Here is a 15,324-nt window from a genome sequence, read left to right as displayed (position 1 = left end):
GGCACTGGATGCAAAGAAACTTTTAAAGCCAGGAATAAAAATATGAACATAGTATATTCCAGAAATACTTTTACTATCATTCCATGCTATCACAAAGCAGTGCAAACCATCAATCTTGCTGAAAGGAGCAGCTCATCTTCTTGCTCACTCTGGGGACCTATTCCAGTATCTGCTTTACCCATCATGTGAACCAAGCCACGCATTCACGCAGCCACACCACAGAATAAATCAAATTAGAAGTAAAATTTCATTCCTTCTTTTTTTGTCTCAAGGTCAAAAATAAAGTTAGTAGAACTAAAAGTAAATATGAAAACATTTATATAAAATACGATGGTCCATTCTGAATGTATTTGACATTTGAAGAGTCCAATTCAACACAATGTTTTTCTTAACTCAAACCTTTGACATTCAATTTGCTTTTTACCCAGAAGAGTGAAGTGGTCTTTACCTTTTATCACAGCATCTCCACCGGTTGGAGTTCCATTTTCTTGTGGTGCTACAAGTGTTTTCAGAATTACTTGTGTTGCCCCAAGTCTTGGCAGGGTAACATGTTTAAGAAATGGCAAATTGTTTTTCTTGGCAAATGCCTGGCTTGTTTCTCTCCTTTTCCTAAGAAAGCCACCCTCTGGAAATAAAACAATCCATTTCCGATTGCGGCTCCTGTAATATTTTTCTAGATGATCCTTGAGTAACACAAGCTGCTGGTCACGGTGTGTTCTTCCCTATAAAGACAAAACATTATCTAAATAAAATGAATGCTTAAAAGTAATAACACCAGACATATTGTTTCTAAGATTTCTCTCTTTTCATACGTACAAACAAGCCCCTAAGACAATGTTCTCCTTCGAGTACATCCTGGTGCCAAACACCACTTTACAGAAAGGCTGACAAAAAGCCCCTGAAATTGAAGATGAAGCTCTTGATTTGATGACTTCTCTGCAAGAGTGACATCCAGAATGTATGTGGGACCTTCACTTATGTATTTACAGAATTCCCTCATTGTTACTGGGCCCAGAACTGAATTCGCTAAACTGAATTCTATAACACAGTCTAGGGGTCAAGCTATGACTTTGAGGTCTATGTTTAATCAGTAATTTCTGCAAGCCAAACAGTGTCTCTGCTTACACTGTCTCCTGTGCACCTCTCCCGTCCCCCATCCCACACCAGAATTGCAGAGGTACCACGGACAGACCAGGCCTCAGCTCGGTTACCACGGCAGGACCACAGATTTCACTCACATCTGCACTGCTTGAACGACTCATTCATTTCTCCTCTTTGATCTATTAGCACGACTTTGTCACTTAAGACAGTAAGTACATTTCTTAATTACTGCAGAAATATCTTCAATAACAATCTTCTCTCTTCCCATCTCTGCACACACCAAGAGCAAGCTACCCAATTTTTCAGAGGAATCTGTTTACATTAATTATCATTTCAGAGTGCTCCAAAGTGACTTTGTCAAATCCCTCAAAAGACACAAGAGTCCAAAGAAAGTTCTCCTCAGCAGAGGCAATTTTAATTCTCTGAAATGTCAACAAAACTGACACAAACCTTGCACTCTGTGGTGGTTGGTTGAGCTTTTTTGGCAGAGGAAGGAAGAAGGAAAGAGAGGGGTTGAGTGAAAGGCAACAAGAAACAATATTTTATTGAAGATGAGTTTTGTGAAAGTGTTTCTCCTAGATTTAAGTCTCACTTCCAACTTACCTCATGAGAGGGAAGTAAAAAGCTCTGCCTGCTCATATTAATGCAATTAAAGAGCAATATAAAAGTTCCTCAGTTAAACCAGTCCTTTCTCATCAGACCACAGGACTCCAGGATAGCATAACAGTCAAGAAAAGAGCAGTGAACAATAAACTTTTCACATTAGATACTAGAACTCTCCAAAACCTAAAAAAAACTAACAAATATTACTGGTGGACAAACTGTGGTTTAGCAAATACCCTGAGCTTTAAGATGCTGCTGCAATAGAGGAAAGTTTACTGGAATAGCTGAAAACAGCGGAATGTTTAAAAGCAACCGTATTTAGTGGAACACTGAGGAGACTTGGAAGATAAAAAGCAGTTAATACACTCTCCAGAAAGAAGAGGAAGTAATTAATACAGAAGTAAAAGCAGCTCCTTAACACAACCAATTCTTGAAGACCATGGTTAGCTGATCATCATCACAAGAAACAGGCTCAGTCATCTTTCCTTTATAGGAAAGAAGACAGGTAGTAGCAGGATGCTGACAAACTCTTTAGAATGCCATGTGCTTTAGAATGCCAAGTTACCAACAGTCTTGGGAGAAAACACTACTCAACTTCCAGTCGACCTTGGAGGGATTCCTAAAACTGCCATTGGCTCTGGTCATGAAAATGAGGCTACTGTACATTTTTAACAAACAGGACGCACTGCACCACGATCAAATTATAATATTTTATAGGGAAAAAACCAAAGTATTTGCTCATCCAAATATTACTAGGGCCTTTCTAGAGCTAGGCAAAGGACCATTACTTCCTCACCTAAAGCATTTTTGCTATACCCAAAGGCTAACTAAAAGCCAAGAAACATTTTATTTTCAACCGGTTTATATTTAGACTCATGATGACGTAATTTCATTTCTGATGTTGCATATGTGAGCCACTTTACAAAAATAAAGAAAAGCCTTAGATTTTGCCACTCAGTAATGGTTTGGGTTTGTAACTGGAATTGCAATACTACATTCAGAAGTTACAACTACAAGCTGACAGCCGTGTGTACCTCAAAATGTGCATCTTGTGAATTCTAACTACTGAAACAGATTTGTATTTTACACATGTCACATCCTGTTCCTTTCCGTATTCTCACAGTATACAGTTGTATACCTCTAGAGACCTTTGTTTTATTATCTAATTTTGCCTGAGGTTTTCTAGTCATGCCTCTAGTCTGCCTACAGCTTTGATTAAGTATTTCTTTACTTCATTCTGAGAAAATTAGCTCCTCCTTCTCTAAAAAGTGATAATTCATTAATTCCCTCTGGCTGCCCATACATTTTACATCCAGACAAATAAAAACAAGGAGAGGAAAAAACATGTATGCTAGATATGACAGTTAACATGACCGCAGCAGGTCCATGCTTATTATTATCCATCTAAGTTTCTACTTTTAGAGTACAGGCTACCAAACAACGAAAAACCCCGCCCAGACTGTATGAAAAAATCTGAGGCTTTCACTCAATATTTCCCTTGCTGAGTTCAACAGACATTCTTTCCTGATGCTCAAAAAATAACTAACCTTAAAAAATAAATTAATTACTATTTATGCAGGTCCATCACCACCTTGAACTGGTCCATTACCATGTCACCACCAAAAGGGACAGTCCTGCCTTTCCTTATTTGAAACTGACAGTCAGAACATGGACTTAACCAGACTCTGCACAGCTTCAAGATCCCTAAGGAAAGACAAGAGGTGACGACAACAACAGGTGCTCAGAAACACAGAGACAAAAAGTACTGTCCATGTATTTTCCTCGAACACCACTCTCATAATAGGCTCCCATCACAACTGGATTCCATAAACATTCGTGTCCAAGCAAATAATAAAGTTAGCTTGGAAAATAAAGCAGTTTCAGAACAAAGACCTCTCCAAATATAAACTTCAAAGCATAGTTATTTCATCCTTCAAACCATCCAGGCGGTAATAAGTAAGTCCCATAACACCACAGTGTTCCAAATATAAGGATAAATCAGAGCACTATTACGTGTTTCCATTTACCTGTCTTATAAAGAAGTCTCCGTGGATTAGAGACACAATGCCAAAGTTTGTATACTTAAAAATATGATCCATCAGCCACATCATCTGACGGACAACCTGAAAAGTAAAAACAAAAAAAAGTTTAGTAAATATCAGTTGCAGAGAATTACATCTATTCTGGTCACATTCTTGTCATTCTTGCAACAGCAATAAAACTAGCAAATATATAGAATAAAGTCCTTGATGTTCCAAAGTATAGAGCAACACAGGTGCTACACTTCTCCCTCAAGAGAAGGATTAAATAACTGCCTTTTTGTAATATAATACAGAGTTCTACAACATTAGCCATATGCTAGTTATTTCTACTCTACCTTTTCACACAGGTAGTGTAATGCTTCTTATTGACGCACTACCGCAATTTTAAGCCAGTTGCAAGCTAAAACCATTTTCAGTGTTTGTTAAAGTACAAAAAACAATACAATTGTATTTGAAACCTCCAACTGTTTTATATCTACCACACAGGCAAGTTTCCTTACGTTATTTTGTACTTGGCAATTTTGGGGATAAGGTCATGCTGTTCTCACGCTTCCGATGTGCATATGCTCCATATGCTCTCAGTCTCTGAACAGCAGCATTCACCAAGACCTTTGTACAGCCCACATGCCATTAGCCATGTCTCTCATGGTAGAGCAGCCACATGCATCCCTGAGAATTTAATTACATCCTATTCCTTGTCTCAGCCAAGCAGCACGGTGAGAAGGCAAAAACAAAGGCTGAGCCACTAGATTCACTTATACCATTACTTCTTGCAGGACAGCGAAGGCAGATTCTTTACCTGCTCAATCCTTCGAGATTTAAAACAATAATTACTCCCAGTGAAGTAAGCAACAGAAGGGAAAAGCCTCCCCTCTCACAAGGTCTTTCCCTTCTATTGCTCCTACATGCAGATTTTGAGAGGGGTAGGAATTAGGTCTCCTAAATTGGAAAATCCAGTGCCTCTTACACGCTCTCAGTCATGGACTAGGCCAGCTGCCTTTACTCTTCCCTATGTTGCGAGGCCACACCAAGACTGACTGAAGTTAAGTGACACCTAAAGTCACGTAACGCAGTACTCTTCCATTTATCATCATAAAAAAATAATATGAAGAACCACGACATTTCTCTGGTAGTCAGATGATCATTCAGGCACCTTCTGCTTTGCATCTTTCAGATGCCTACAACACATACTTTCAAGCAAAGACAGAAAGAAAGTAGACTAAGAAATAAAGATTTCCTCTAGAAAAACTAATGTATCATTTATATATTAGTCAATTACATCTACTACTTGAGTGTACTCTCCAAATACCCAGAGGCTTGCACATAACTGAAATACTCAGACTCCACATCCATGCCTTCAAAGTATTTCTAAGAAAATAGTTTGATACAGTGAGCTTTTACTTGTTTCCACAATCTTCATATGTCTACATGGAATTTGTAGAAAGAAGCAGATCACACTTTATGCAGGAATTCTGTTTTGTAAAAGCAGCTCTATAATTTGCAATTTCTATCTAGAATTGCATGTATTGTTAAGTCTTTCTTCCAGAGAAATCTAATTATCTCTCTGAGTGTTCTCATTACCTATTCTCACTTTTGCCCACAGAAGCTGTAAGTGAATTGTGCGTTATATATCTGGAGAAAGGTAACTGTCACATAGCCCATTTCTCTTACTTATCTGTAAAAAACTGAAGTCAGATGTTCAGCAAAGTGAAGTTTTTACACATGTGTAAGAACAAACTTGTCATAGAACCTGTAAGACACATTATAACCTCAGACATAAAATGATGCCCCAGCAAAATCTGAATGTCACATTTAGAAGCCGTCTAGCCTCACCTAAGAGCACATGAAGATGATCTTAACTTTTGTTTTAATGCTACCAAGTACCAGATCTTGAATGCAAATGCACCCATTTCTGGACCCTCTAGCATATGTGGAAATCACAGAGAGAAAAGGACAGCTCTCAAAGATATGAAAGGTTCTGCTTTGGAAACAAGCATTCATCTCTTCTCCGTGACATGCTAGTATCCCTTCCTGTATGCCAATGTTATTCCTTAGTAGATAGTATTCCTATGGTATTCCTGTACATCCAAAGGAACAAAGGCACACTGTGTATTTGTGAGTGACAAAAGAAATATTGTTTCCTAGATACAATCCCCCACTGGAGACTAATATTGGGGAAATGGTTTATCCTACAGCTATCTCCAGGCCTGCGGAAAATAAAAGGCAAGGTCTTAAAGCAACAATTCTTCTCTGCAGATATTCACATTCTTTCCATTTCAGTAAATTAAAATGCCTTAGGGAGGGGAAAAAAAGAAAGAAAAGGTGTACCCTAAGGACAAGAGTTAAAAAAAGGCACCACTGAGAGGTGTTACTGCTCTTCAAGGCACTACAGTGAGTTTATGCCCACGCATCAGCCCAACGGTGACAGGCTGGTGTAGGGAACCATATCCTTGGATAAAAACACCACCACCGTTTCACTAATTACGATTTAGCCTGCAGCAGTACTCAGGTCTGTCAGTGTTCATCTACTACTTTGGTATTTTGACAACTGTTGTTCTATTATATCAAGCAGAAGTTACACCAACATAATCTATTTTACTGGAGGAGATAAGCAAGTTTAATTATCTGCTTCTCTGAAAGAAAACGTCTTTTGAGGAGTCAACACTGGTTCCTAGATGTTCTATGAAAATCCTGGAGGAGGAACTCTTGCCCAGCAATGCCAGGTCTTCTCCCCTACCATACCACTTTTTATTGTCTTTTTCTTTAGATGATGGTAGGTTTACCCTGAAAGTTGATCATTGCTCTTCAGAATCTGAAGTCCAACTCACCACATTTTAGGTGACACAGTGCTTCTAACTAGCATCCCTGGACTTCCTCAGTCTTTCTGAGAAGGAATGACATGATTGTCACAGATAAATGTCACATGTAAGTTATAATTAAGACAAAACATACAGGCAGTTTGCTGTGTGTGGGCTACAAAGAGAAAAACTCCAGAATCCAGTGATAATAAATCTGCCTATAAGCCTTGACAGTAAGAAGTACAAAGAGGAAATATTTTTATTTATGAACTCTAAGACATGAAATCAAAAAGGAGTTCAAAGAATAGGACACAATTATCTCGTTTGCAATCAAAAGGCAAACTAGATTAATGGATATTCATTATGTTCTGTCATCAAGGGCAGAATAGAGGACACTGCAAGATACTGGTGGTAACTATTCTATTTAGTATCCTCAGGAATGAAACAACGCTTATCAGATGAGTCTCTTATCACTTGCATTTTCAAGGAGGTTTAAGCAAAGACATTCAGAAGTCTTTTGAGCACAGATTCATAGTTGTTTACGGATATGAAGAATTTTTGGATGTCATTTAAGGTCCTTTTTCTTTCATCCTTCCTGCTTAAATAAGTTCAGAAGGTAGAAAAAGCTTTTACCAATTATAGGAAAAAATCTAGGTGCCTTCTATTCACAGACTCACTTTCATTTCCCTCTACACAGATTTCATAACGAAGCAACCTGCATAGACTGACTTTCATCTTTCAAGCACCTCTAACTTAACAATGAAACCTGGGAATGCATGTCTTGAAATCTGCACTCGAACAGCTGCAAGCTCTACTTTTTTGTCTCCACTGCACCCTTCCTGCTTTCTGTTCCAAATAAGAAAAAAAAAAAGCCTCATTTATCAGTCCTAATCCAGTCAGAAAGCAGTAATAGCAGCATTTCAACCTAATTCTTTTTGTTAAACACATAACCTTTAATGTTTATGAGACCACAACTAACTTACTAAATTTGTTTTAACACTTATTTTCACAAAGAAATTGGAACAATTTCCTGAACTGTATAAAAAGCGTAATTAGTTCACTTCTGGTTCACCTGAAACCTTACTGTGTGGCTTCTCTTGTGGTAGCCTGTATTAACCAAACAAAACCAGTCCAATCCTTCCACTAAAATTCTGACTTTTAGCTAAAAGTTCCACTTCCCTAATAAGAGATCCTGGGTTTTTACTCACATAAGTGAATCTCAAAGACTAGATACATTTTAGCATGTGTATTTTAGCTTACTTCTTAGAAAGATTAAATTTGCTTAAAACAGATAGCCTGCACTATCATTTGTATGTAACATTTTATAAAACACTAGAAAAAAATACCATCATAGTTCTCAACATGATCCTTAGGAAACACTGTCAAGCTGCAAGACTGTTTCAGTCCTCAATACACTGAAAAAACACAGAACTTTAAATCAAACACTTCTGATGTCTTAAATTAACTTTTTTTTTTTTTTAAAGCAGCATAAACAGTAAGCAGATTATATCTGTTTTCAGCCTGTATTCACTGGCAAAAGCAAGCAAAAGAAATTTTGGACTGCCACAGGAGGAAGATGTCCCTATGTCTGCCACTGCAGAATCACTGCCGAGAGGCCACCTTTGCTAAGCTGTTGTACTTGTTAGTACCCCTGTCTGTGTGAAATGAAAGTGAGCCTTTCACCTCTGAAAATGCTTTGAGACCTAAAAAGTGTTGTCTGAGTGGTAAAGTATTTAGGAACTCTTCTAAACAAAAGAAAAATAATTCTTGAAAATTACTATCTTGCTACTAACAGATGAGTATCAAGCTTGTGAAAGACTCCATGTTAAGTTTAAACTGGATTTCAAGAAAACCGATTAATTTAAGCAGTTGCAATACTGCGTACCACTGCCTTTTGGACAGGGAGGTTTATTTTCACACCCTCCCCCAGTACTTTCACAGGCACTAAGACAAGACAATTCTCTTCTGTTCAGAAATACGAAGCAAGCAATTTAAAACCATCTGATTTAGCAAGTTCTAGCAAGGATAAACTATCCTAATCTTCCTCATTACTTTTAGCCACTTGTACTAGTCATGCTATATTCTAAGCATGCATTGAAGCTCATACTGTTTTATTTCTTTATTAACTAAAACCATTAAAGCTATACCAGGCTCTGGACATGTACATTCCAAGAGCAATGTTTACAACTATTTAAGGGAAAACCAGTGATTTTAAGGATGTTTTGCTTTTCTAAACACAAAACTAATAGTTTGCATTGTGAACATTATTGTGATCTCAACGCCTTGCCCCATTTTTAACATGTATTACACATTCAGTGAAACTTACTCTGCCTTGACTGAAACTTAAGCTATGGAGCCAACCAGGATAAATTTGACTTAGGTTTATATATACAACCTAGAGTACACACATGAGTTACTAAAGCTCTATGATATTTGAAACACCTTGGACATGAACCATCAAGATCATACACAACCACATACGCACAGGACGACACCCTTACAGTGATATCTTTATGACAAGATTGTCCTATGCATAATTTTGATTCAAGGGAATTAAAAAGTTTATTCTGTCATTCTACTCATTTGGGTACAGTATAGAATACCATATATACCAAACTTCCTCAATTCCAAAAGAAATGAAAGCAATTAAAAGTACTTTTAAAACAGCCTGCTCTAGGCTATAGTAGAAAGAAAGAAATGAGTCTTTGCTCCATCCTGAGTAACATTTTCATAGTTTCTTTGTTGACTTCGGTTTTTTGGAGGTTTTTTTTTAAATCTGTTGTCATATGTAAGATCTCTGAAACTTCCTGAAAACAGTAAATCACTGATCAAGATACAATATATACATAATCTATATTATATGTGCTCAGAAAAACAGTGTCAGTTACAAGTTGTGCAGATGCAACAAAAAGAAGTTGTTTCCTTGTTTCTCCACTGTATGGGTGCAAGAAAGAAAACACTAAGATACAGTTGATGCATTTTTTCAGCTTGCCAGGTATGTTTCCTCCTTTTGTAGCCTAATCATACATAATCCCCTCCTTCCTGATTTATACGTAAATTTTGTTTCCTGTTTAAATCCTATACTCTAGTTTCCACTCTTTAGACATGACTTTTCTCAACAGCAAAGCATGAAACCATTTACATTAGTTGCACTTCTCACCAAGAAATGCTTAAGAGCTTGTCAAATAAGAGCTCAAGCAATTCTGGATTTAGCTAGCTAGCTTAGTTTTGGGATGCCCTCACTGCTACCAAAATCCCATACACAACTTGCTTCTAACTTTGAGAAAAAATCCATGCTGAAATGAAGTCATAACCAAGAAGGTAGACCTGTGTTGTGTTGAGGAAAGTTGGCATGAGTTACACAAGGGCATGAGGTGAGAAGAAAAAGCCAAGTACGTGATTACCTGTCAGGAGATCTGCTTCCCTCTATGTTAACCTAGACTGGATGCACAGTGACTCAGCTCGTATTTGACCTTCTCCAAAAACAACGTTTATGATCTAAGACCTGATCCAAGCTACTGGCTGTCACACTAGACCAAATCTAAACAAAAAGCTTCCTATTCAGGGCCTTCAGATTACTTGGTGGATTAACACCCCCAAGTCAGTCATCAGTACTGCACACAGATGGAAGCATTCCCAAGGGAACAGACTGCACCCACAGAAGCTCTCCCATGCCCCAGTTGTAGCCTACCGTGCCTTTATCCTGAAGGCACATCATCAGAGTGCAGACGTCACCCGTTGCTTGATGGTTCACCAGCACCATGGCTTCATCTTCTGATACTGCTTTAACATCATCACCCCATTCCACTACTATTAAAAATAAAAAAAATAAAAAAGGTAAATTTTACAATGAGCACAGGGAAATTTTACTATCAACAAAACAATAAAAAAAGACCCCACACCCAGACAATTATAATAAAAAACCTACATGCTACATGTCAATTTAAATTGGCACATAGCATCAGGTAGGAATATTAGCAAGACCATTTTTCCAAGCAGGGGGGTGTCCAGCTTAGTTTTAAATTGCATGCGCAGAATAAGAACAAAACAAAAATACTCTATCAGAACATGTGCATGGAGATTGATCTTTTTGTGTCATCACACCATTCTATATTTAGGGTCTCAAAATTACATAAGCTTTTGACCCAGCTTTCATATTCATCTATCTCACCTCATTAGATGTAAAAAAAAAAAAAGAATTTGTTGTTGAAAGTGGGTTTTGTTGGCTGTTTGCTTTAGGTTTTTTTTTTTAACTTAGCAAATTAGTTTCATTTCTACACTTACTATTGTTATTCAACTCCAGTAAAAGCAAAACAAAAAAATCCGTAGTCGGGTCATTAGGTTTAAAATGCTACATTACACAGACTCAGTCATTCAAATCTAACCAAGTCAGCTAAAGGCAAGAAAGTGGGTTCAGAAAATGCTGTTCAGATAACAGAAACTACTGGTCACTATTTCGTAGACCAGAGACCAGATGCTTCAGTGGCAAGAATGATGACAGGACGAAGATACAGCTGTTGATCATCCAACATTTACACTGACTAGCAAAACCATGCTGAGATAAGGAAGAGGGGTTAAAAATTGCTAGTTCCATCATCACAAAGTAACTAAGTGGAGAAAGAGAAGACTGCCTCCCAAAGAACACAGGATGGAAAACTAGAAAATGTATGTTGCAAATTTAAAGACCAAAATACATCTAATGCTGTTATTGGGGCAAAGAGACAAGTGAGTAGAGACTGGTTCTCTTCAACACAAGGGATGGTTACTGCAATGACGGCTAAAGGGAAAGGATGGGCAGGCAGAGGAGCTCTGTGAAGTTCCAAAAGTAAGATGCATTGTCCACGCATGTAGGATATAATTATTTTTCTGTGTTTGTTCAGTATCTTAAATGGTTCTTACTGGCTGTTATCTTCAGTTCTGACAACAAAGGAAATATTTCACCTGTACTACTGAATCTTTTGTACTGTTATTAACAGGTTTCCAGGCAGTGAACAACTCTCAGCACAGGACAATTACTTCATTCCCATCTGTCTTTTAATACGTGGTTTAACTGATGCAAAGGTAATAGGCTACACACTCAAAACAAAAAGCAATAATCCATGCATAGCTTCCCTATTCTTGCAGAAATCAATTACCATCACACTTTTGAAAAAGGCCACTTCTATTACTTTCTAATGGCTCCAAAATTAGTACTGAATTGAGACTCGAACACCAAGCAAAAAATAAAATGCTGTATTTTGTCACAGGTAGATAAAATCAGATTAGAGATACGAAAGTGAGAAGGACTGTTTATTCCATAATGTTCAACCTCCTTTCCTTTCCTTTCCCCAGGTGAGCTAAGCACAGATCCTTCCTTCTGAACTGTGTCTTATTAAAAGTAATAAAAACTAAGCACTAAATACATTAAGCATATGCAAAATCAGGTTTCTCACACCTAATTATTTCCAAATAAAACTACTTTATTTCTAGATCACTCGGAGAAAAAAAATGCAATACTTTACTATAGATACTTCCCTGGAACATATCAATTTATAGTAGTAATCATTTCAACTTTAGAACAATTTAAAAAGCAACTATTTTTAATCTTCAAAACTGATTCAAAGATCGAACTTTCTGAAGGATTAAAATAAAGCTCATGACTGAAAAATGTAAGCCATGAGAAGCAGCACTCAATTGAAAACAACTGAAGAGTAGACCTTATGGAGCTTAATTTGCTAGAAAAAAGTACACTTTTAACATATTAGGTGAAGACCAACGTCTGACTTTGAAACTTTCAGACATGCCCCAGTCAAAGAAACACAGGAAAAAAGTTTGTGGTGTCTATTTTACCTACTCTTGTTAAATCCACAAGGGTATAAAATACACAACCAGCTTACGATGCACTAACAAGCTTCAGATGACAAGTAAGAAAAAAGATGGGCTCTGTCATCCCACTCCAAATGCAAGGTAAAAGAAAAAGAAAGTTTGATTTAATTCTTGAATTGATTTACTCAATTCATTTTATCTACCAACCAGCCAGGGTAATAGCTCAACTTCTGCCACTCAGCTGACAAGTAGTAGGTTATTAAATCACAGTGAATCAGCTAGCCCTCCTCTAGCTTCTTTTCTTTCCCTCTGTCAATTCTCCTCAGGCAATCAGGCTGTCTCTTGTGCTTAATAACACTTTATGGTCAATTGATTGACCTGATTATCAAGGAGAAAAGAATCACTTTGTGCAAGTCCTTCACAGAGCATTTCTGGATCAGAAACAGAACAGCAAACCACAAAAGTATGCAGAAAAACCACTGCCATTACTATAATTTTTTAAAGAAGAAAAAACCCAAACCCTCAAGTATCTAGAATTTTAAGTTCGCAGTGTCCCTTTAAAATCAGCGGGAGGAATAAATGCTTGTCTTCAATTTTCTCACCACACCGAAATTTTCCAAAGGAGAATCTTTTGCTTTAAGAAATACTTGTGCTATTACATTCTTCCACTGCAGTTGGAAACATTCAAATCAAAACCTCAGCTGCATGGCAGCAGAACCAGCAACTCTGCTTTGCTCCACTGTAACCAGACAAAAAAAGCTTCAAAGACAAATATTTGTCATTTGGGGGCCTGAAATCCAGCAAACATTCCTCTACAGCTTCTTTTATTGCCAGAGCGTATTTTATAATGATACCAGTTCTGTGTCAACAGCCTGGCAATAGCTGGACTTCTGCAAATGCAGTTTAACATAGTAAAATAACATAAAGGAAGGAAAGTCCAGGAAATCAGTTTAACATGGTAAGACAGAAGTGACTTAACTGTGAGAGACACTTGATTTGTGACTTAGGGTTGTACGCAAAGGCCTTCTCCGGGAAAGAATGAAGACAAGTATACTTGCAATTACATGAGCCCTAAGACAGAAATATTTATCCCTCTCTCATAACAAGAAGTCCAAGATCTAAAACATCAAGCAAATATTTCATATAATGAGCTGCAGATTTAGCTTTTTACAAGCTAATCCTTGCAGAGCTTAATGAAGAAAATAAACGCAATAAAAGTTTTTTCCATGTTTTTAGTGAACTATTAGACATCTAAATGTAGCTATTGAGAGTTGTCAGAACACTTGGCTACTTTGTAATCATGTTCTTAATGTAACTGTGTGCATACAAGTGATGCTCTGAATAAATATTCAAGCACTTTAATTGCAGTTCGGCACTAGGCTGGGCAAATGACTACTCAGCTAACTAACAATTCAATAGATTTATTTTATACTTTTGGATATACCTGGCAAGAATGGTAGTCCAGTGTTCGTGTAACTGCCTAGCCATTAATAGGAAAAACTTCTTTTTGCATACTGCATTTTAAAACTTAAAAAATGCTCTGAATTTTTTGTTCTGGTCAATAGTTTCACTACAGTCTGTACCATAAGAATTGGCATACATTTTTTTGGCATCATAACAACTTAAGTCCTAATTTATTATTTCAAAATCCATTGAGTTTTAAAAGATTGATACTTTCTGGCAAGATCACGGGAAGTCTTTAAGCGTTCTAATTACAACTATTAAAAAGCCCAAACCCTTAAAACAGCTAGGTAAATCACCATAAAGTTACAGTATATGTTAACATATAATTGATTTGTATATCCACTTTATTTGCCATAGGGATTTCAGTAAACACAATATTCACAACTCTGCCTAGAAACTGGAGAAGTTAAGAACTTTCTCTCTAGAACTTCTCACAGAATCACAGAATGGGTAAAGCTGGCAGGGGCCACAGGGGGTCAATCTTGTCCAACATCCCCACTCAAGCAGGGTCATCCTAGAACACGTTGCACAGGACTGTGTCCCAGCAATTCTTGAATATCTCCAGTGAGGGAGACTCCATAACCTCTCTGGGTGATCTGTTCCAGCACATGGTCACCCACACAGTTAAGAAGTTCTTCCTCATATTCAGGTGGGACTTCCTGTGGAACAGTTTCTGCCCATTGCCTCTAGTTCTACTGCTTGGCATCACCAAGAAGAGCCTGGATCCATCCTCTTGGCATGCTCCCTTCAGATACTTAAATAGATTGATGAGGTCCCCCCTCTCAGTTGTCTCTCTCATCCTTTCCTCATAAGAGGGATGCTCCAGTCCCCTCATCATCTTTGTTGCCCTCCACTGAACCAGCTCCAGGAGCTCCATGTCTCTCTAGTACTGAGGACCCGGAGCTGGACACGGCACTCCAGACGTGCCTCACTAGGTCTGAGGGACAGGACCACCTGCCTTGACCTGCTGGCAATGCTCTTCCTAATGTACCCCAGGACACCACTGACTTTCTTGGCCAGAAGGACACACTGTTGGCTCAGGGACAGCTTGTTGTCCACCAGGACCCCCAGGTCCTTCTCCCCAGAGCTGCTTTCCAGCAGGTCAGCCCCCAGCCTGTGCTGGTGTTATGGGATTATTCCTCCCCAGCTGCAGGACCCTGCATTTTTAAACATATCCTTAGTTTATTTTTTTCTTCTGATCACTTGTAATCACTTGCACCCATGATGCAAGACTTCATAAAAGTTTGTTCCAAGAAGCTGCAGATTGGCAACACTTGGAACTGAACAGTACCACAAATAAACAGCATTACTGAGAGACAGACTCCTTTGCTTCCTCAAGAGCCAGCCTGCTTTCTAACAGAAGGAATGTTATTATTAGGTATTTAATAGTGACTGCAACCCATGACAACCAGGTTTCTATGTTTTAAACACTCCTCCTCTTACTCAATCATTTATGTCTGGCAAGTTGCAATCCTGCTTTCCTGTTATTCATAAATGACTCGTCAAAGCAT

The 15,324-nt window shown here is 38.0% G+C and overlaps 1 protein-coding gene across 2 annotated transcripts in view; it reads right to left on the bottom strand.

The window, feature by feature from the left end:
* The window catches only part of LPGAT1 (lysophosphatidylglycerol acyltransferase 1), a 65,463-nt gene that overhangs the window by 28,320 nt on the left and 21,819 nt on the right, over positions 1 to 15,324 (bottom strand). For both annotated transcript variants that reach the window (XM_018085179.2, XM_018085181.1), the window contains 3 exons: positions 10,236 to 10,354; positions 3,732 to 3,827; positions 449 to 722 (listed from right to left, as the gene is read on the bottom strand). In XM_018085179.2, the coding sequence (XP_017940668.1) occupies positions 449 to 722; positions 3,732 to 3,827; positions 10,236 to 10,354 (489 nt within the window). The remainder of the gene's footprint in view (positions 1 to 448; positions 723 to 3,731; positions 3,828 to 10,235; positions 10,355 to 15,324) is intronic.

Source organism: Manacus vitellinus, unplaced genomic scaffold (assembly GCF_001715985.3).
Source record: "Manacus vitellinus isolate BGI_N305 unplaced genomic scaffold, ASM171598v3 scaffold_8_pilon, whole genome shotgun sequence".
NCBI lineage: Eukaryota > Metazoa > Chordata > Aves > Passeriformes > Pipridae > Manacus > Manacus vitellinus.
The sequence above is the reverse complement of the archived record's forward strand: the minus strand, read 5'-3'. Positions and strand labels throughout refer to the sequence as shown.